Source organism: Syngnathus acus, chromosome 2 (assembly GCF_901709675.1).
Source record: "Syngnathus acus chromosome 2, fSynAcu1.2, whole genome shotgun sequence".
Lineage (NCBI taxonomy): Eukaryota > Metazoa > Chordata > Actinopteri > Syngnathiformes > Syngnathidae > Syngnathus > Syngnathus acus.
Genome location: NC_051088.1, coordinates 4501919 through 4522689, shown reverse-complemented (window position 1 = coordinate 4522689; position 20771 = coordinate 4501919). Strand labels below are relative to the sequence as shown.

At 40.9% G+C, this 20771-nt stretch overlaps 1 protein-coding gene across 9 annotated transcripts in view; it reads left to right on the top strand.

Moving 5' to 3' along the window:
- The first annotated feature begins 571 nt into the window (after nt 1-571).
- The window catches only part of ubr4 (ubiquitin protein ligase E3 component n-recognin 4), a 40326-nt gene continuing 20126 nt past the window's right edge, over nt 572-20771 (top strand). For 4 of the 9 annotated variants that reach the window (XM_037239891.1, XM_037239884.1, XM_037239877.1 and 1 more), the window contains exons 1-42: nt 572-725; nt 2822-2919; nt 3059-3162; nt 3529-3658; nt 4338-4477; nt 4574-4673; nt 5225-5366; nt 5480-5604; nt 5894-6018; nt 6124-6183; nt 6276-6466; nt 6745-6844; nt 6934-7071; nt 7247-7364; nt 8045-8086; nt 10777-10964; nt 11053-11209; nt 11291-11376; nt 11516-11685; nt 11817-12096; nt 12732-12864; nt 13048-13127; nt 13205-13333; nt 13608-13790; nt 13919-14041; nt 14120-14349; nt 14541-14659; nt 14744-14841; nt 15349-15506; nt 15652-15858; nt 16311-16412; nt 16486-16586; nt 16988-17375; nt 17461-17524; nt 17620-17811; nt 18074-18144; nt 18455-18647; nt 19178-19411; nt 19624-19794; nt 19911-20093; nt 20286-20444; nt 20544-20696. In XM_037239891.1, the coding sequence (XP_037095786.1) occupies nt 601-725; nt 2822-2919; nt 3059-3162; nt 3529-3658; nt 4338-4477; nt 4574-4673; nt 5225-5366; nt 5480-5604; nt 5894-6018; nt 6124-6183; nt 6276-6466; nt 6745-6844; nt 6934-7071; nt 7247-7364; nt 8045-8086; nt 10777-10964; nt 11053-11209; nt 11291-11376; nt 11516-11685; nt 11817-12096; nt 12732-12864; nt 13048-13127; nt 13205-13333; nt 13608-13790; nt 13919-14041; nt 14120-14349; nt 14541-14659; nt 14744-14841; nt 15349-15506; nt 15652-15858; nt 16311-16412; nt 16486-16586; nt 16988-17375; nt 17461-17524; nt 17620-17811; nt 18074-18144; nt 18455-18647; nt 19178-19411; nt 19624-19794; nt 19911-20093; nt 20286-20444; nt 20544-20696 (6090 nt within the window). In that variant the 5' untranslated portion in view covers nt 572-600. The remainder of the gene's footprint in view (nt 726-2821; nt 2920-3058; nt 3163-3528; nt 3659-4337; nt 4478-4573; nt 4674-5224; nt 5367-5479; nt 5605-5893; nt 6019-6123; nt 6184-6275; nt 6467-6744; nt 6845-6933; nt 7072-7246; nt 7365-8044; nt 8087-10776; nt 10965-11052; nt 11210-11290; nt 11377-11515; nt 11686-11816; nt 12097-12731; nt 12865-13047; nt 13128-13204; nt 13334-13607; nt 13791-13918; nt 14042-14119; nt 14350-14540; nt 14660-14743; nt 14842-15348; nt 15507-15651; nt 15859-16310; nt 16413-16485; nt 16587-16987; nt 17376-17460; nt 17525-17619; nt 17812-18073; nt 18145-18454; nt 18648-19177; nt 19412-19623; nt 19795-19910; nt 20094-20285; nt 20445-20543; nt 20697-20771) is intronic. The other 5 variants (XM_037239925.1, XM_037239915.1, XM_037239870.1 and 2 more) reach the window with 4 other exon arrangements.

The following is a 20771-nucleotide window of genomic DNA, read 5'->3' as shown; positions in this document are numbered from 1 at the left end:
TCCGATTGCCATTTTCAGTTGTTAAACTGAAAAATATATTTTTTTTTCCAGAATTTTTTTTGTCAAAGTATCAGACTGGCCAATATAAATTTGTGGGAGGAAAACATATAAAAAATAAGAAATTGACCAAATTTGGAGATGTGAAATTTCCATCCAAGAATGTTGTTTTGGGTTTTCACTGTAAACACGCAGGCGGCTGTGAGACTAAGGTTAAATATGTTTATAGTCTTGTAAATTTAATGTTGCCATTCAACGTGTCCACGTTGAGTGACGTCACATGGAGTCCCTCTTCCCACCCAAGTTGTCCCTACGTAATAATTACTGCAGTTATTTCGTTGTAACTTGAGACATTCGATTTGTACGTTGTATTGGCAAGATAATATATTTAAAAACCATCAAGGTTGGCCGGACAGAAACACATTTAACGCAATAGCTCACGTTTTGTGACGTGAGTTCGAGGGTTTAAGTGTAAGAAAGAAAATGTCGAAAGATTGCAACGAGTTTGGCGTGAGGCGTTTACGGGCTGACAGCGCCCCCTGTGAAGTTACGCATTCGGTTTCTTCTTGCCCTAACTAGATTTTTTTTCTATGGGATTTCAAGATGGCGTCGAGCGGAGGAAATGGGGAACACGAATGGACAGCGGCGGTGCGGCCGCTTTTATCGGCATCGTACACCGCATTTGAAACGAAAGAGCTACCGCAGCTTATCGGATCCATTATTAACAGGTGAGCTGCCGCGTGTCAGCGCGTCGCGGCTCCGCGTTTGCAAGAACACCGGTCGTATCCGTCCGGGAGTGCGCTGGCATGCTAACTTGCTAACCTAGCTTGGCTAGTGAAACTGTATGGGGAAGCGTCAGCCTTTGCTTAGCTAATGTTAGCGGCTAGGCGGCTATTTGAGCTTAACTTGGATTGGTATCAAGTCAGCTGCTGGCGTTAGCAAACGTAACAACAGCACTTATTTAAAATGCGTCTAAGGTTAACCTAAGCGCTATGTAATTCTTATTCAAACCACAGTACGCCGTTAGGCACGAGCCTATTTGTGCGTGTTCTAGTATATATCTTTGTAACGTAATGGTGAAATGTTACAAAAATCTGCTTCATCATTAGCTAGCTGACCAAACATTACTAATCAAGCTAGCAAATGGGCCTGCTGGATAACGTGACGAGGAAATGATCACATACATAGCAGTTTAGCGGAAAAATATGGTTTTGAAAGTCGAGCAAGTCTTATCCCAGACTAGCCCGATTGCACTGTCGTGAGTTCAGCATGTTATCTACTCTATCCCAATTGTGTGTGGTTGTGTCAATGACTGTACAGTGGTAGCTCTACTTACGAACTTAATTGGTTCCGCGATTGGGTTTGTAGGTAGAAGCAACGTTTCCCATAGGAATCAATGTTAAAGCAAATAATGTGTGCTGCACTATCCCAAAAGTCACACTTTTAGCCCTATTACTTTGCAGAACACACAGAAAACGAAAACAACCGTTTCATTTTTGCTTTCTCAAACCTTTATAACAAAACATAAATGTCATTTTATTTTTGACCTCTTAACTTTGCTTGAGGAGGGAACCTGTTCTAGTTTTCTAGACTTGCTAAAAATACCCCCAAGAAGACAGAAAAAGTCGGGCTAATAGATTATTGTATGCTTCCACATACTCCTTGCGATGTGCTCACATACTCGTCATTAATTTTTGGTGCAATTAATGAGTTTTCTGACTGTGAGTGGTCATTGAACGCACCTCAAGGAGAACGCGAGTGAGAACTTGAAAAAAGAAAATTAAAGAAAAGGAACCTTGCTTCTAAAGATGGAAACTGACAAACACAAAAGTGTGTCCTTCATGTTTTTATTGGAAACAAGCTGGTACTGTCTGCTGGACGGCAACGGCTTCCGCCTTTCACTCATTGCGTGCGCGCTCCCCCAGCAACTTTCATGGGGGTACCTACTTTGGCACAATACTGGCCATACTCCGTCGCGTATGCATGCATTCGCCATGTTCCTTTATGATTTTGTGTTTCATATCGATAGTCTTAAGAGACATACTCGACTGCACTGCATATATTTGATCTACTGAATTTTTATGACTTGGTGGCAGGCGGTGTATCTTGCTTGTTTAAAACCTGTTTTATTTTTCACCCCCTGTGTGAAAACTTTTGTGCATTTTGCTTGACTATAATTTGCTATGTTGCCTCATCGTGCAACTGTGATTCAAATTTCTTCTGTATGCGGTGGGCCTAAAAAGGAAAAAAATAGAACACTGTATTGTGTTATCGGGTCATTCCATGCTAGATCACCCCCCAAAATCTGAACATTCTAACAAGGCCGATTTTGATTTTAAGGAAACTTGCTGTACTTGTTGAACGTGATGGCATAAAACGGAATTACAAATTATAGGTGTTATTATAGGTATTTGGGAGCTACAGCCTACTGCATTTGAATAATTTCTGCCAAAAGGGCTTTGAACTCTTGTATTGGGTCAGACTTCACAAAACAGGTATTTGTGGACAGAAAATTCAAAAGGGTTCCAAATCTGTGAACATTTACAAGATTGGTGCATATTTTAGTAACTTTAACTTTTGACCTACAATTTTACCGTGAAATTAACTTTGTAGCTCATGTAACAATTGTTTTATGAAGCGTAATCCTTCACATGTTCACAAGTTTCAGAGATGTACATATTTTTTGTTTTGCTGCAATAAGGAGTCAAAGTATCCATAGCCTCATAGTCAATAAGTATTTGATTTTCAATGAATATTTAATCAACATTCCACTTTGACTGAATGTGTCCAACATGGAATGAATGATTTGAATTTTCATTTACAGTGAATTGGACATTCTTCACCATGACAAACAGTATGAGCCGTTCTACTCGTCATTTGTGGCGCTCTCTGCACATTACATCACCACAGTATGTGGGCAAAGTACGTAACATCCACATTTTGTAGTGTAATAGTTATTACTGTTTCTTCTGTGGAAAAAAATGTCTAAATCTTGTACTTTCTTGTAGCCAGTTATTAATTGTTGCTTTCCTTTTTTTTTTTTTTTTTTTTTTAAACCAAGTACCAAGAAATCAGTTGCTCTCCGTTGCTGCGGCATGCAAAGTTCTGATTGAATTCTCCTTGTTGCGCCTGGAGAACCCAGATGAAGCATGTGCGGTGTCACAGGTGAGATTAGCCAGTCAGGCTTTTATAACACAAGTATGCCATTGAAGTCAGTTTACTTTCATTTTGTATTCAAATTATGTCAGCATTTTTCATACAACAAAGAAGCGCAAAGTGTTTTACATAAAAACAATACAATGCATAATAGACACAATAGGCATAGATATACCTCTGTTCTTCCATACATAATTTACACACACGTAACTTTAAAAACCCAAAAGAATGAAGAATGAAAAAGAAACTCTGAGGAAACACCACCCAACATTCACCACTTAGATATATATACATGTATATTTTTTTGTAATTTTATTAAACATTGCCTTCCAATCAAATTGTGCTATGTGCTTATTTTTTATCTATTTTTTGCAGAAACATCTGATTCTTCTAATAAAAGGACTTTGCACTGGCAGTAGCAGACTCGACCGCACAGAAATTATTACTTTCACTGCAATGATGAAGTCTGCCAAGCTGCCTCAAACGGTTAAAACCCTTTCGGATGGTAAGAGTGGGTTTTAATCCTTTACGAATATGATCTTAGTGCATATGGAGTCGTCAGAGGTGGACGATGATTAGCGAGTAAGATAGAACAGATATAGCCAATGCTAATAGCTAACATAATGTGTCGCCAAATACCAAAAGAAGTGTTTTGGTGTACTCTTTTCACTCAAGTCTGGGTCGAGGTGCGTAGCCACGGATGAACAACAAATTAGCAGGTAATCTATTAGGAGGTGTCTACAGCTCGGTAAAATAATAGCGACACCATAAGAAGCAAGCAAACAGTTTTGTCACCTTAACTAAGTCGTTTACAAGGTCAAAGCAGTAATTTTTGCTGAACCAGTTTAAAAAGTTGAAAATGACTGCCTCCCTAATCATGTCATTACATCATTAGATAATACCTTTTAATTCTGGGATGGTATAATGTAAATTTCTGGCATATTTGTAGTTGCTACTGTACATGGTAAATATGACCCTGAAACGCGATTTGGAAAGAATAAATCCTGAATCGAATCAAAATCTCAATTTCTGTCAGAAGAATTCAATTTTTTTCAGTAATTTTCAGTCCTCTACAGTGGGTGATATTGTTACGATGTGTTCATGAAAGTGTCCCACTGATTGCGCAGTATGACTAGGTTGTAATCATAATTTTGAAATTGTCAGTTTTGCTTTTGTTTTAACAGTAGAGGACCAGAAAGAGGCACCCAGTGCTGTGAACCCTGAACTGAGACACAAAGAAGTACAAATGAACTTTTTTAATCAGCTAACTTCAGTGTTTAACCCTGACCTAAGCACTCTTTTGGCCCCTTCAGCACACATGCAGGTAAGGATTTATGCTAAATATACATCAACAACTGGAGAATGTCTGAGATCTATGGTTGTGCATTTGCAGTTATAATTCTGTTGACTTCCTTTACAGCCAGAGAGCGATTGTGATGACCAGACATCCGACCAAGCTGTTCAAGCAAAAATGAAGAATGCATTTGTTTCTCAGAATGTGTCAAGCTTACAAGATCTGGGTGAATAGAAACTTTAAACACTTCTGTGACCAAGCTCAGACAGACAATTTGTTTCACATGTGAAGGAATGTATTGATACTTAATTATAAAGACATTCTTTATCCGGAGCCTTTGCTCCCAAATTAAATCAAAACATAATAAAAAGAGTATATACCCATAAAATGATACAATTTAGTATGTAAATTTCACCAACAGGAAGTTACTCATAAGACATGCCGTTGAAATGCCAGACAATTACTGATTTTGGAATTCTTAATATAATTAAGTAAAGGGTGATTGAGGACACAATTCGACTGGCAAATTTTAGATCTCAATCGTAAGACAAGCATAACGGGGCTTTAACAGAGTGAAGTGGAATAGGCGAAATGATGACCACAGGCTTCTTTCCCTTCCTCTCATTTTGGTTTAAAAAGCACTTGCAAAGGGTGCATGCGAGTGTTGAATGGCGCTTTTATGTCTTGAGGACACTTGGAAACTTTTTGAAAGGGTGCTTCTGATGCGCCGAGTCTGTACAAACCGTGAAAGGTCTTCGTCTTTATTTGTCTTCTCAGGTGGGTCTGAGAAGTTGCTGCGAGTGTGTCTCAACCTGCCCTATTTTCTACGCTACATTAACCGTTTCCAAGATGCTGTGTCAGCAAACTCTTTCTTCATCATGCCTGCCACAGTAGCTGACGCCACAGCTGTCCGTAATGGGTATGTTGTATGTGCATGTTTTTTCCATGTTTACTCAATAAGGGCAGTGTAGTCTGTGCCAGTGGGTCTAATGTGAATACATTCTGAATGTGCTCTAACCTACCCATCCCTAGATTTCATTCACTGGTGATTGACGTAACCATGGCTTTGGATACTCTCTCTCTGCCCGTACTGGAGCCATTGACACCGGGCAGATTAATGGATATGACTGTCCTGGCTTTGAGTTGTCTTTACGCTGGTAGGCAGAGCATTCACCCAGTTCTTGTTTTCTGTTGTTGATCTGAGACATGTTGGCAATGCTAGTTCAATCACCTAACACAGCCAAAAGCATTTGTTATTTGACCATCAAAAACCTGGAAGGGTTTTTCCTTGTTGTTTATTCATAATATGATTCTTTACTCAGTGATCAAATTACAATCAAACACAATACACGTGTTCAATGCCAGAAATGATCCCTATGCTCTTAATGCATGCATGCGATGATGAATGAAAAATATGTGACGACGAGCCTTTTTTTGTGTGTTTAGGTGTGAGCGTGGCCACCTGCATGGCCATATTACAGGTGGGAAGCGGTTTGCAGCTTCGCTCCACATCCACTGGGACTAAAGAGGAGGACTATGAAAACGACGCTGCTACAATAGTCCAGAAATGTGTGAGTTTTATGATGACAATATTTGCAGTGCTTTTGCCAGAATGAAGAAGTTCTTGTCAAAGGCACGATTTGATTTTGATGAGCCCTGTAATGTGTTTGCACCAGCTGGAGATCTATGAAATGATTGGACAAGCCATCAGCAATTCTCGTCGAGCTGGTGGAGAGGTGAGCACCAGGCCACTCGAGAATAACACAATAAACAGTGCTTTTAATGTGTGTCTGTGTTGTACTTAACGGTTTGGTGTTGTGTTCTGTAGCATTATCAGAACTTCCAGCTGCTTGGCGCGTGGTGCCTTTTAAACAGCCTATACCTGATTCTCAACCTGAGCCCCACGGCCCTGGCAGACAAAGGCAAAGAGAAAGATCCTTTGGCTGCTTTGCGTGTCAGAGATATTGCTGCTCGCACCAAAGATGGCGCTGGCTCTCCGAAGTTGGGTCCTGGCAAAGGGTAAATGATGATTGGATATGTGATCATGACTATTTCTGATTCTTTTTGACATGATGGAACATGATAAATTTAACTGATCAATTATAACAAGGAATTATTTTAGCATTGTTAATGTCTACAGATTTTCTACAAAATGTCGCATGTGGTTTGAGTCCCCTGTTAAAGCATAATCATCAGCATAGCATCTCACAATGAGTGGCCACAATCAGACATCTGCATTGTCCTTGAATTTGTAATCCTGAATTTTTTTTTTCTTCCCCTTTTTCATTTTTTTTTAGACACCAAGGATTCGGAGTTTTGTCTGTGATCTTGGCCAACCACGCGATCAAGCTTTTAACGTCACTTTTCCAAGATTTACAAGTTGAGGCCCTGCACAGAGTAAGTTACTGCTCTTCCCTTAAACTGCTTGTGTTGTGAATATTCATGCTGAGCACTGATCCATTACCCATCCCTCTCTTCCCCTGCAGGGTTGGGCAAGTGATGGTCCACCTGCTGAGCTCAACATCTTGGCACAGAGCACTTCCATCCAGAGAGTCCAAAGGCTCATCGACTCTGTACCTCTGACCAACCTTCTCTTCACCCTTCTGTCCACTGCCTATAAAAAGGTACTGTCAACAATAACTACCATTTCCCCTAACTCAGTGATCATGGCTTATTGAAAGATGTTTGGCCAGATAGAGACAAAGGATGCAAAAAGTCAAGTGACTGGCGCAGTCATGAAGCTGCCTGCCATGCGAGTATGACAGATTTTTAAGGTGCATTCCCTTTTGCTTGTATCAGGCTTGTGTTCTCCAGCGGCAGAGAAAAGGCTCAGTCAGCAGTGATGCCAGTGCTTCCACCGATTCCAACACCTACTATGAGGATGACTTCAGCAGTACTGAAGAGGACAGCAGCCAAGGTAAAGAGTCAGCACATATCATTTCAGGTTTGCATAACAAAAAATTATACACCTTCTGTCTTTTTGTCCTAGGCACCTTCTACAATAACCTCAACTCAAACATGTTTTCTTATTCTATTTGAATCGATGATGAATGTAATAGAAACAAGTGTTTTAACGTTTCCATTATACCTCAATGCCTGCCGTAAATTGAATTTCACAACATAATTCCGATAGTAGTTACTGACATTTTGGACTGTGGATAAGTGATCTTTTTATGTAGACTCAGTTTATGAATGGCAATGCCCAATATGGATTAATTACATTTTGACACGTTTCTCTGTCTCTCTCCCTTTCCCTCTCCATCGCTCTAGTTAAGTGTATTTTCAGTGCATTAGCAAGTTGGAGCTAATAAGAGCTGAGGACCAGTTCATGTCATCAATGTAGTGCTTTATCAATTCTTAAGTGTAAATCTAGGCAGGTACAAAAAGCTAAGTCTCGGCTGGGTTTGGTGTCAGTCCTTGTGTCAGTGTATGGAGCCGCTTGAAAAAAGCCACGAGTCACCTCTATCTGTGGGTAGGTTAGTTATGATGTAAGAGCAGTGAGGGGTAAACACATGCAGCACACTCACAAAAATGTCATTAACATTTTTGTCTAGTCACCCCATATGATAGCGCAGTTGACAGTGTCTACTATTTCAGCAGAGAGAAGACAGGAGAAGACAAGTGCAGCTTGTGTCTCAGGTCAGCAGATTTCTGTCCTCAGGTCAAAAGACTTGGTGTTCACTTCACTGTCCTACACTCATCTTTGTTATTGTATGTCTCACTATGTTAGGCTATCAGCTACAGCTACATTAGCTAAGTAAAGAGCCACAGAGGACAAAACTTTGGCAAAATGTCAGTTCTGTGAAAGGTGCCTTTTGTCATAATTGGCTGATAAAAAACTGATTTTTGTCAAAGAGGTTCATCTGTGGTTCAATGTACTTGAAAGGATAATACCAGTGGTCTAATTATGTGGGTCCTTAGCACATACATAATAACCCCACTGGGTGTCTGATGGTCACAAAGCTATACTTCTGTACCTTCTTATTTTGCCTTTACACTGTACACTTGCCAATGGTAATGCTGTTTAAGGTAAGTTTTATACTGTGTATGTATATTCGGGCCCGACCGACATGATCTTTTTTGGCCGATGCCGAAAGAAAGAATTTCAATATTTGAAAGAAAAAAAATGATTACCGATTAATCTGACAATTAATTCTAAAAATACGTACCAAATATATTGTCTTTTTATTTTGTCACTTCCAACAAATATATGAATCACAATTAACATTTGACTATTTTACAAGACTTTGTCCTTCAGTATTTTGGTTTTAAACAGAGCAAAATTAGTGGCAAAACATGCAAAAAAGATAAATAAAAGCATTAAAACTTTGGGAGATTATTGAACTAAAACAAAAATGAATCATTTTTTTAAATATGTTTTGAAATAACTCAGATCTTGTTTCTGCAAATTGGAAGAAGGTTATTGTACAACTTTACAACCTTAGCAATACAACATAAACAAAAGCTGGACAAACAGCACGCGTTGACACGGCTGTAGTTGTCTCTGGTAGGTTATCGAGAAGATCTGAGGGTTAATTGAAGTCATAGCTCTATTTAGTGGACAAACACTGTAAAAACTCCATTCTGCACCACTCGGACGCTATTCAGCATGTATGTACTGTTTTATGAGAGACTTGGCAGAACGATTAATCGGGCGGGCCCTAGTATATATAGCTTCTACATCTACTTTTTTTGCCAGACAGTTGTGACTGCATAAAAAGTGTCTTAATGACATGTACATGTAACTTTTCTTTGCAAGCAATCTTACCCAGTTTCTTCATTTTTGGTCACAATGTGTTTTTTAAAATGCATGTTGCATTATGTGTCATACATGTCTAAAAATATTGGAAGTATCAAAACAACGTAGAACCCACTTGAAGTCAGTGGTATTATTCTTGAATATTACAAAGTTGGGCTTGCACTGCGCTTAAGCATACTATGGTGCGTCTCACTGACACCTGACAAGTTATATTTTTTCTATGTTGCATGAAAACGTGAATATCTACTTAAAGCTATAGGCTTGCAGTTACTTAGAAACTATTCGTTTTTCTTAACTCTTAAATCCTGAAACTGAGGTGCAGGACTTAATTTCAATAGGCATTGGTGGCCTTTTCAATTGCACAGAGGTATTTCTACTATTCAGTTCACAGCCCACCTTCATTGCAGAGTCGGGATGATATACCGTATTTTCCGCACTATAAGGCGCACCAGATTAAAAGGCACACCTTCAATGAATGGCCCATTTTAAAACTTTGTCCATACATAAAGCGCACCGGATTATAAAGCGCATAGAATAAATAACTCAATGTTGCTCAAACGTTAATGGAATCACAATATAGTAACACTCAAAATAGTGAAAACAATAACAATATATCAATAACTCAACGTTGCTCAAACGTTAATATCACACAACACATAAAATAAACACGTAAAGCTTACTTTAACAAGTTAGTCTTCATCCATAAATCCATATTGGTCCATATATAAAGCGCACCAGATTATAAGGCGCACTGTCGGCTTTTGAGAAAATTGGAGGTTTTTAGGTGCGCCTTATAGTGCGGAAAATACGGTAATTATTTGGAGAACTGAGCGTGGAATGAGTTAGGATTCAGTTTCATCATCACGCTACCATGCTGAGATAAGAGATCCCAATTTTTGCTAGTTACCAAATTATCACATGCCTACACTTGCTCACATGAGTTTAGGTGATAATTCCCTAGAGTTTTCAGCTGTAAAGTTTTCATAAAAGTTGCATCAGCCATTGCAGTGAAAGAATAGGACTCCACCTGACAAACCTTTACAAAATCTTTGGGCACATCGCTTCACCATTGTGCTTGTTGGAGGTCCATGGCTTGTCGGAACTTTTTTAGTTAAGTTCTATGGCAGCTGATAGACATTTTATTGATCGATGTTACAATGAAGGTCTCTGGACTAGACAGGGGCTTGATGGACCTTGAATGTTTGCGGGCGTGGCTTTGTTAAAGGGCAATTTTGTATAATTTATAGTAGTATATTTTTGAACAACTTGGGTGAGACTACATTCAATCATGACCATTAGCCTTTACTACCTGTTTTTACATAATTTATGAATTGAAATAAATTCACATTGAAGGCAAATTCTCTTCAGGCAAGGGCTTACTACTTCCTCCTTTAAGTGGATATTCACCAATAAATGTTCACTTTTACATTTTCTTGTCCACCACTTGCAGTGTTGTAGGCGTCACAAAATAGTTTGACTCCAATACTACTGCATAAGTACCTGGGAAGTCTTAGCAAACTTACTGGCATGTCTATATAAAATGGTCATAGACAAATGTTTTCCATTGCAGATGATGACAGTGAACCCATCCTGGGACTTTGGTTTGAAGAGACTATTTCACCCACCAAAGACAAAGTAGCCCCCCCACCGCCTCCACCACCCCCTCCTCTGGAGACCTCACCCAGACTAAAGAGCCCCAGCAAACAGAATCAAAGCGAGAATGGCAACATTTTGGCGGGCCGTAAAGATCCAGAGCTTGTGAGATGATGATGATTATTATAGTTTCATGAGGTTTGAACTTCACTGCTCAAGTTGTTCATATGTTCTACTTTTTTTGCCCCTACAGTTCCTTAGTTTGGCATCTAGTATTTTGAACTTCATTACGACTTCTATGCTCAAGTCCAGGAACAACTTCATCCGCAACTACCTAAGTGTATCGCTAACAGAGCAACACATGGCAACGTTAGCCAGCATCATCAAAGATATGGACAAATATGTAAATGGTATGCTTTAAAAATGCTGCTCTGAACTGAGTTTCTTTTATTATGTTTGCTAGTCTACACACAATATCCATTTCCCCTCAGGATCCTCAGATGAGGCCTTCTCTTTAGCTCTATATCACTTCAACCACACCCTAGTAACATCAGACCTGCCGTCACCATCCCTGCAGGTAAGAGGAATACATTTCTGCTATTATTTTAAAGTATTCTTACTCACGCTATACATTGCAATACACACTCCAACCTACTTTATGAACAGAACTTATTCCAGGGCGTATGAAGTTCTACCACTGTTGTCTCTTTTCTTAGAACACCCTTCTTCAGCAACTCGGTGTTGCGCCCTTCTCAGAGGGTCCATGGCCCTTATACATTCACCCTCAGTCACTCTCAGTCCTATCCAGGCTTCTTCTCATCTGGCAGCACAAAGCCAGTGTGCAAGGAGAGCCAGATGTGCCTGAGTGTATGAAAGTCTGGGAAAGGTATTGTTCCCCTTATGTTTTCAGATCCCAACCTTAGACTCATGACTACAAACCAGCAAAGCCTTTGAAACTCCTATTTAACAACATCTACTGACATCAGTTTGATCACTCTCTTTATCTGTCACTCATAGATTTTTGGGAACACTGAAGCAGCACACCGTTCAGGGAGCTGTTCATGGAGAGGATGACCTTAACGTGGAGCACCTTCAACTCATGCTTTTGCTCTTCCACAAGTTGTCGGAACGTGGCAGATGGACAGTCCTTACTTTGGTCACCCAGGCAATCACTGACGTGGCAATGAGTAGAGACACCCAGCTGAAAGCAGTGCCCCTCAACCTGGCTCGCCTGCTGCTGGTTTTTGACTACTTGCTGCGCCATTACTCAAAAGCTCCTTTGTACCTTTTTGAACAGGTAGATCTTGTAGATATCTCTGAATGAATTGATGGCATTGTTCTTTGTTAAATTCTAGTTGTATTCCATCCTTAAAGTAGTACTCATTCCCTATTACTACCTGTTAAAGGCATTCTAAACAATCTTTCCGACAGCTCAGAAACCAGAGCCTATTCGTCTGTTTTTTAATGCTGCACATGCGCAGGTCCCTCCTCCCCATCCTTCCCTGTTGTTTTCATGAAGCGCTTCCACACTTGCATGCACGCGCGCCATATTTAAAGTGGTCTTCTCAAAGACGTCAAATACGGGCTTTCTTTTGTGAGAACCTTCATCACAACGTTCAGGAGCCATTTTAACTCAGAAGTCAAGCAGGGAATGCTACATCTAAGCCAGAGTGTCCAAAATTCACAGGTTTTAATCACAAGTTACACGCATGCGCAGTACTTGGTGCAGGGACGTGAGCAAGCATAGATGTCAACAAGGAAATAAAACACGGAAAACACGTTGATGAGTTAAATGACCAATGTTGCCATTATTCACACCGACAATGATTGGCTGTAGTTTTTCTGGTCTCATACTCTCTAATACCTTTGATTTAATAATTGAAGCATAGTTGGAGATATTTAGCTTCTCCCACTGATGGTTTTTATTTTTAGGTGCAGTACAATCTCCTCACCCCTCCATCAAGTGGGCCAAGCTCTCTCCAAGATGTCGGCAAGCGTGGCAGCATTCCACTTTACTATGGCTTTAAGGAAGTGGAGGAGAACTGGGCCAAGCACTGTCCAACTAGTAAGTGCAGGAGGCAAAATCTTTGTACTTGCAAGGCATGTGGTCCATTCAACTAAATGACATCACAAGCATGAGCCAGTTATAGAATACTCAGCTCAGCAAAACTCTTACAGCCTACTTGATTTCATTTTGAAAATGATGTTCCGCAACAATCTAAAAATACTGGTTTTCCTCCTATTCTAGATTCAAATGTTCAGCCCAAATTCTATTGTGTGTTGTCCCCTGAGGCATCTGAAGATGATATCAGTAGACTAGACACCAAGGTGAGGCCATTGATCTTCCTTATATATCGTTCTTGTGATATGAGAAGAGCCTTTCAACGTGACCCCCCCCTTGATAGGTATTTCCAAAGCTGTTCAACGGAGCAGTGAAATATGATGAACTATATGCATGGCTGATCTCACTCCTGGCAGCAGGCTCACAGTTTGACACAGCAAGAAGACAGGAGAACAAGCCTATCACTCCAATGGTGAGAGCAAACCACAAATGCTTACGGATGGGAGTCAAGCATTTCTCACAAATTTCCTGATGTCATCTTTAAGATGCAGATTGTTATGTTACTAGCATGGTAATTATATATCCATGTGATTCAACATTTGGATTCCAACAAAAAAATGTGCAAGAAAACAAGCGCTTTTGCCGTAGAATTGATGGTTAAACTGTATAGACAAAACAAGGGTAGACACGACACGAAAATGTTTTCTCTGCGGTTTTACTAAACAACTGTTAACGGCTTTGTACAGGAGGCCTGTTCCCTTCAGTACTTTTTCTTAGTGCTGTGGAGGATCTTAGGAGCTTTACCACCTTCAAAAGCCTACATGGAGCAGCTCAAGTCTGGTTGCGGGGATCCCAGTGAGAGTGACATCCTTCATACGCTGCGGTGGTCTTCACGCCTCAGAGTGTCAACTTACGTGAATTGGATTAAGGTTTGTTGACTAAGTACTTTACAGTGCTAATAAGAGTCAATGACTGAATGTGTGATTTTTCATCCCGTAATCTTTTTGTCATTTGGGCTGTTTGTAATTCTCTTTCCTGTCCATGTCCTCACTGACAGGAGCACTTGGTGAAGCAGGGAATGAAAGCAGACCAAGCAGCCTCTCTGGTTGAAATCACAGCTGCCAAGTGCAGCTCAGTTAAATATGATGTTGAGCTAGCAGAAGAATACATTGCCAGACAGGTAATGTTCACAATCTTAGCACCAACAGCTAACACTTTCTGGTCCATTTTTTTCATTTGATTTTCTATGACACTGCAGATATCAACATTCTCCACTATCGACCCAAATGTCATAGTTCCACTCGATCAGCTGCCCTCGCTACAAGCCATCTATACACTGGATGCAGTTATTTCCAAAGTACAGGTCTCCCTGGATGAGCATTTGTCCAAGGTTGCCATTGAGACAGACACTCAAAAGTCATCTGAGATCACAAAGAACTTGTTGTCTGCCACGCTGCAGCTTGCTGACGTTTACACAGCTTTTACAAGGTGAGTTTCTCATGGGGAATGTGTATAATTGAAGCAGCTTCAGTTAGGAAGGATTATAATCAATTGCAATAGCAGGCTAAACTTGTTGCTGTAGTTTATTTGGGGGAGGGGGTTAATGTTGATCCAAGTCTCTCCATGTCAATTACATACATATTATAGAATCAGAAATTGAAAGCCTTAATTTGTCTCAGGTCTTATCTACTAATGAACATACCAGAGGAAGGGGAAAACAAGCTGTCAGATGCCAAGCTCCAGGGTTATGCTGCTGTGCTGTCCATTGGCTCCACCCGCTGCAAGGCCAATTTGCTGGGTATGTAACGCAACTATTTAGTGCAGAGGTCTTGAACATTGTGTGTTGAGTCACTCATTAACTGCTTGAAACAAACACGTTCAGGGCAGAATGTTATGCAGAACTTGCCACCAGCTGTACAGACATTATGTGAGACATGGAACAGCATCCATACCAACGAGTTCCCCAACATCGGATCTTGGGTATGTAACCAGAAAGACTACATGATACGAATTACTTGTATTGGAATTTACTGACGACAGTTGATTCTCGCTGTTTGTAGGGGAAAGATTCCAGGCTGCCCCATGAATAGTGAAAATCCTCAAATAAGACACCCTTTTTAATTGCATTTGGGGGAGGGTGGGTGTTTGTCTTTTAACCCTCCAATTTTTTTTTAAAATAAGCAGAGATGTACCCTCAATTGGCTTTTTCCACAGAAAATGGGATTGGCTTCCAGAGAGAAAACCAAATTCTACCTCTGATGTTAATTGTGCTGCTGTATTGCCTTTTTTTAGGCTCCCAATATAGTATGGAGTGTTGTATCACTCTTTTTAATAATTTGAGAAAAATATTCTATTATTCGTGCTACACGTGGAATCCACTATAATCTTGAACTGTATGGCTAGAATCATTTCTGGTTTCCAGAGTAGTCCAGTGCGTGTCATTACAACAATCATTTGACTGATGTTTATACTTGCTTTCCCTTTCAGCGAAATGCATTTGCCAACGATACCATTCCATCAGAGAGCTACATTAGTGCCATCCAAGCAGCACACCTGGGAACACTGAGTTGCCAGTCTTTGCCTTTGGCATCGTCTCTCAAACACATTCTGCTGTCTTTGGTTCGCCTCACCGGTGATCTCATTGTGTAAGTGGTAGTCCAGTGCAGACGAGATCTGAATCAGCACCTATTGCAATCTCTACAATAATAGTTTTTGTTGTCCATGTAGCCCGAAGAGATAAATGTACGATATTTGCAGGTGTTCCTTACTTAATTTTTGCTTGTCTTTTAGCACAGAGGAGGTGAATCCTTCTCAGATTGTGCGTACACTGCTCCCCCTCCTCCTGGAGAGCAGCACTGAGAGTGTGGCAGAAATCAGCACCACGTCATTAGAGCGCATTCTTGGCCCATCGGAGTCGGATGCCTTTCTGGGCCGCGTCTATGAACGTTTGGTGACCGGATGTTACAACATCATCGCGAATCACTCTGACCCCAACAGGTAGCATTGTCACAATATTAGTATTTCATCCCTCCTGACCGCCCCAGGCAGAGCCGAAAGCATCCATTGTTCACTTTGCGCATGCACAGGGAACATTAAGTGCTCTCAGCGCCACCTCTTGAGCTTTAATCCCTAATTTAATTTTGTTGTAGCATCTTGCAGTCTACAAGATGAAACGTTTTTTGCAAGTTTTTTTCCTCTTTACGACAGAAGCGCATTGGTCGTAATGCGTGAACTAGACATTTAGGTTTGCCACTGACAAACAAGAAAACATGCTTCTCTGTGCATGCACAGGGAACATTTAGTACGTACTTTCAGCGCAGCCTCTGGTGGTCATTAGGGACTAAATACAACTGCAATTATAGTCATAACTTTAATTTTACAGTTGCCGAAAACTGCATTCGTGTTATATTGTTCACTTTTAATTCTTTGATTAACTCTCGTCATTCCAGTGGTTTGGATGAGTCTGTTCTTGAGGAATGCCTTCAGTACCTTGAAAAACAGCTTGAGAGCGTTCAGGTCCGCAAAGCCATGGAGGAGTTCTTCTCGTTTAGGTATTTAATGACGTGCGACGCATTACGGCCCATAAACACAACTTCATTGCTCACCTTGTTCACTTTTTTGCAGCGGTGAGCTTGTCCAAATTATGATGGCAACAGCCAACGAAAGTCTATCTGCAAAATTCTGCAACAGAGTGCTGAAGTTTTTCACAAAGCTTTTCCAGCTAAGTAAGTCCAGATCATTAGTTTTGTTGTTATTATTATTATTGTTATTATAATTATTGAGCTGTAATCAAAGAGGACGTTTGATGATTTAAACTCACTACTAACTTCTACAAATTGCTGCCATCGTCTATACTATTGGTCAGTCCACACAATGGGTGCTATTTTTTTGCAAATTACTGACTATAAAGTATTTTGAAAGTGGCTTTCTTTCTCATAATTCAATGCTAATTGTTGGACAAACTTGCCCTTTTGGGGCTCTCTATCGTCTCGATTGAATAAAATAAGCCTTAATTAGTCCTGCAATGGTAGAGTGTAAATGATCAACAGTATGGTAAAAGACATATGTTAAATATTATGATTGATTAATACATTTACACAACTTGGATGCTTCTTTCCCCCCCTAGCGGAAAAGAGCCCAAACCCCAGTTTGCTCTGTCTTTGTGGCTCTCTGGCACAGCTGGCTTGTGTGGAACCTTCTCGTCTGCAGTCCTGGCTCACGCGCATGACTGCCACCCCACCCAAGGACTCTGAGCAACTGGAAATTGTGCAAGAAAACCGACAGCTTTTGCAAGTCCTCACCACTCATATAGTGCGAGACAACAGCCAGGTGGGGGAAGGAGTGTGCACTGTCCTCCTGAGTACGCTCATCCCCATGGCAACAGACATGCTGGCAAATGGAGATGGGACAGGATTCCCTGAGCTCATGGTCATCATGGCCACTTTAGCCAGTGCTGGACAGGGAGCGGGCCACCTGCAGCTGCACAGGGCAGTTACTGACTGGCTCACAAGATGGTAAGATGTTGCATGTTAGTTTGGATGAAATGGGCGAACTTGTGTGAACATGCATATTCTAAACTCTTTTTTTCCCTCTTTGTAGCAAAAAGTATTTAACACAAAAGAATGTTGTGGAAAAAGTGAGCACAAACACATCCCAAGGAAAGGTATGTTTGTTTGTTTTCCCCCAAATACTAGCGCATCCTCGCTTGGCTTTAGAATTAATCAAAGTCATTAATTTGTACTCCTCCTTTGATTTTAGCATGCCAGCATGTTGGAATGCTCCTGTCACATCATCTCCTACCTTGCTGATGTGATGAATGCCTTGAGACAAAGCAATGGTCAAGGTAGCTCGACATTACTCGTGGAGGGCGAAGAGAAGGCCATGGAGGTGGACTCGGACTGGGTGGAGGAGCTAGCTGTCGAGGAAGATGATTCCCAAGCAGAAGATTCTGTGAGACTTTATTTTTATGTGCATGCCTTTCTCAAAAGGGGACATAATTGGCTTCATGTCACAGTACTTACAAGCTCGAGAAATGTTCTGCGAATTATTAGTAATGTACATCGGAAAAAGCTGATTAATGTCCATTGTTGCCGCACTTTAGGAAAGCACTTGTTAGTCTGCTCCTGTTCATAAATATCTACACATGAAAACTGATCAACTGACGCACTTTCCAGTGGCAATGTGTGTAATACAATTTGTCATTAACTCACAGGATGAAGACTCTCTCTGCAACAAACTCTGTACCTTCACCATAACTCAGAAAGAATTCATGAACCAGCACTGGTAAAGAAAAGTTCATTAGTTATTTAATGCTGCATGATTCTGCTTTTAATTTGCAGATGGTTCAAAATTTGTCCACACTGTTTCTTACACTTGAAAGGGATTTATCCCATAAAAACCTACTCTGTCAACACAGAGATAATACCTTGAAGCAATTCTTAGTGTTGTGATTACATAAATTATAGTCTGTAATGAAGAAAGAAGATTTGACACAAGCGTCATAAAAGGATCAACAACAGCCGGTGTTACAAAGGCATAACTATGAACGCAAGTGGCATTGTCAGGACTAAAAGTGTCGCATTTCATTTTATAGGTACCACTGTCACACCTGTAAGATGGTAGATGGGGTAGGTGTATGCACTGTATGCGCCAAGGTCTGTCATAAAGACCATGAGATCTCCTATGCCAAATACGGCTCGTTCTTCTGTGACTGCGGTGCCAAAGAGGATGGCAGCTGCCAGGTGAGACCGAATACCTCAGGTCATCATGGGAAGAGAACAACAGCGGTAACTTTGGCTTGCAAGTCATTCCACCATTGACTTCCATCCAGTCATTTCATTTGGTCAGGGCTCTATAGCTAGTCCGCACATGCCCAGTAATAGTTGACAGAAATCATGTTGCATTGCATAGTTCATGTACAAGAGGCCAGTTTTCCTAGTTAATCCTAACTGACTGCTTTGGTGTAGTTTGCATGCAACCACATCAACCACATGTTATGTTTCAGTAGCAAAGTATATGTTTATTGCATTATTTGTTTCAGTATTTCTAATGTAGCTACTTGTAAAATCTTAAAGTGATGGCGTAATATACTTGCATGCCACATTTTAATCGGTTATTGTGCCAATATTTCCAGTCCTGTCATTCTTTGATTCAGTAAAGATAGCCTTTCTTTAGTAAAATAATCCTTGGCATTTTTAGGAAGCGATATTCAGAGAAACAATTTTCTCCAAATTTTAAAAGTAGATAGTGATGGATTATGTTGGTGTTTGCCCTTTCGCCTTTCTCACTTGTTCATATTGTGTTGCGTCACCAACAGGCATTGGTGAAGCGCAGCCCAAGCAGTGGCATGGGATCCACACTTAAGGAGTCTTCAGCCTTCCAGAGCGAACTGCGCATGCCCGAGAACGCAGGCCGCCACCAGAATGCCTCGCCGTCTGATAAAGGCAAAGTGACAATTTGCGATGGCAAGCCCGGCGATGAGGAAAGACCAAAGAAGAGCAGTGTGTGCAAGAGTATTGAGGGCTGCCAGGAAGAGCTGCTTTCACAAGTGGTGAGGAAAATAATGGACTAGCTGGATTTATCACCAATGAACTTGTTTTATTCTGATGGCTTGCTTGATTACGTTGATGCCGTTTCAGAAGTCAATGTTGGTAGTTTGGTTGTGCAATTCCATTTTAGACAGATGGGCAACTACTGCAGAGCGTGTGAACAAACAATAAATGGTCAATTTTACATGTAGCCCTCTTTGATGTCTTCCAACAGAATGCATCGTCTACTGCTGCCGTCATATTGGAGATGCTCATGTTTCTAATGGAAGCCATTCAGAATAATTTCCAGCAGGCATCGGCTGTAGGGAGCAGCAGCCGGGCACAGCAAGCCCTAAATGAGCTTCATACTCAGGACAAAAGTGTGGATATGACAGATCAGCTAATGGTAGGATCATCTCTTTTGGTGTTTTTGTTGTTGTTGTGATGTTTCTTTTGTGAGCGTCAGTCATTGATATCACATGATGTGCTCTTCAGTTTCTCATTGTGCCACTTTGTGTTCAGGTACCCACTCTTGGCTCTCAGGAAGGGGCTTTTGAGAATGTGAGGATGAACTACAGTGGCGACCAGGGGCAAACAATCCGCCAGCTCATTAGTGCTCATGTGCTGAGGCGGGTTGCCATGTGTGTCCTGTCATCACCTCATGGCCGTCGACAACACCTTGCAGTCAGCCATGAAAAGGGAAAGGTGAGCCTCACTAGTGGTAGACTTTAGCTGGCTTTACCTGCTTATGATGGATGATGATTTCTTATGATGAATTCTCATGTACAGTTTAACACTAACATAGCTGTTCTAAATGCATGAGTAGCATTTAGTAAATAAAACATTCCAAAGTCTTTCAGCATGCATACTTAATTGTGTGATTTGCGTCTATCACAGATAACGGTTTTGCAGCTGTCCACCCTTTTGAAGCAAGCTGACTCAAGCAAGAGAAAGCTGACACTCACCCGTCTGGCCTCTGCCCCAGTCCCTTTCACTGTCCTCAGTCTCACAGGCAACCCTTGTAATGAAGATTACTTGGCTGTGTGTGGCCTCAAGGTAGGTTAAGCACAATAATTATGCCCATACATCATATTCATTGTGTAAGTAAGGGGAACAAACCAAAAGGTTGATGGGGTCTCATTTGCTCTCTCTCAGGACTGCCATGTGCTCACCTTCAGCAGCACAGGCTCTGTGTCTGACCATCTGGTGCTGCACCCACAACTTGCAACTGGAAACTTCATCATCAAAGCCATTTGGTTGCCAGGCTCCCAAACAGAGCTAGCAATCATCACTGCTGATTTTGTTAAGGTACATATGACAAGAAAAATATATGTACCGGAACCTCCAAGGCACATTAAGATTAAAATGTTTTGTATTTGATGC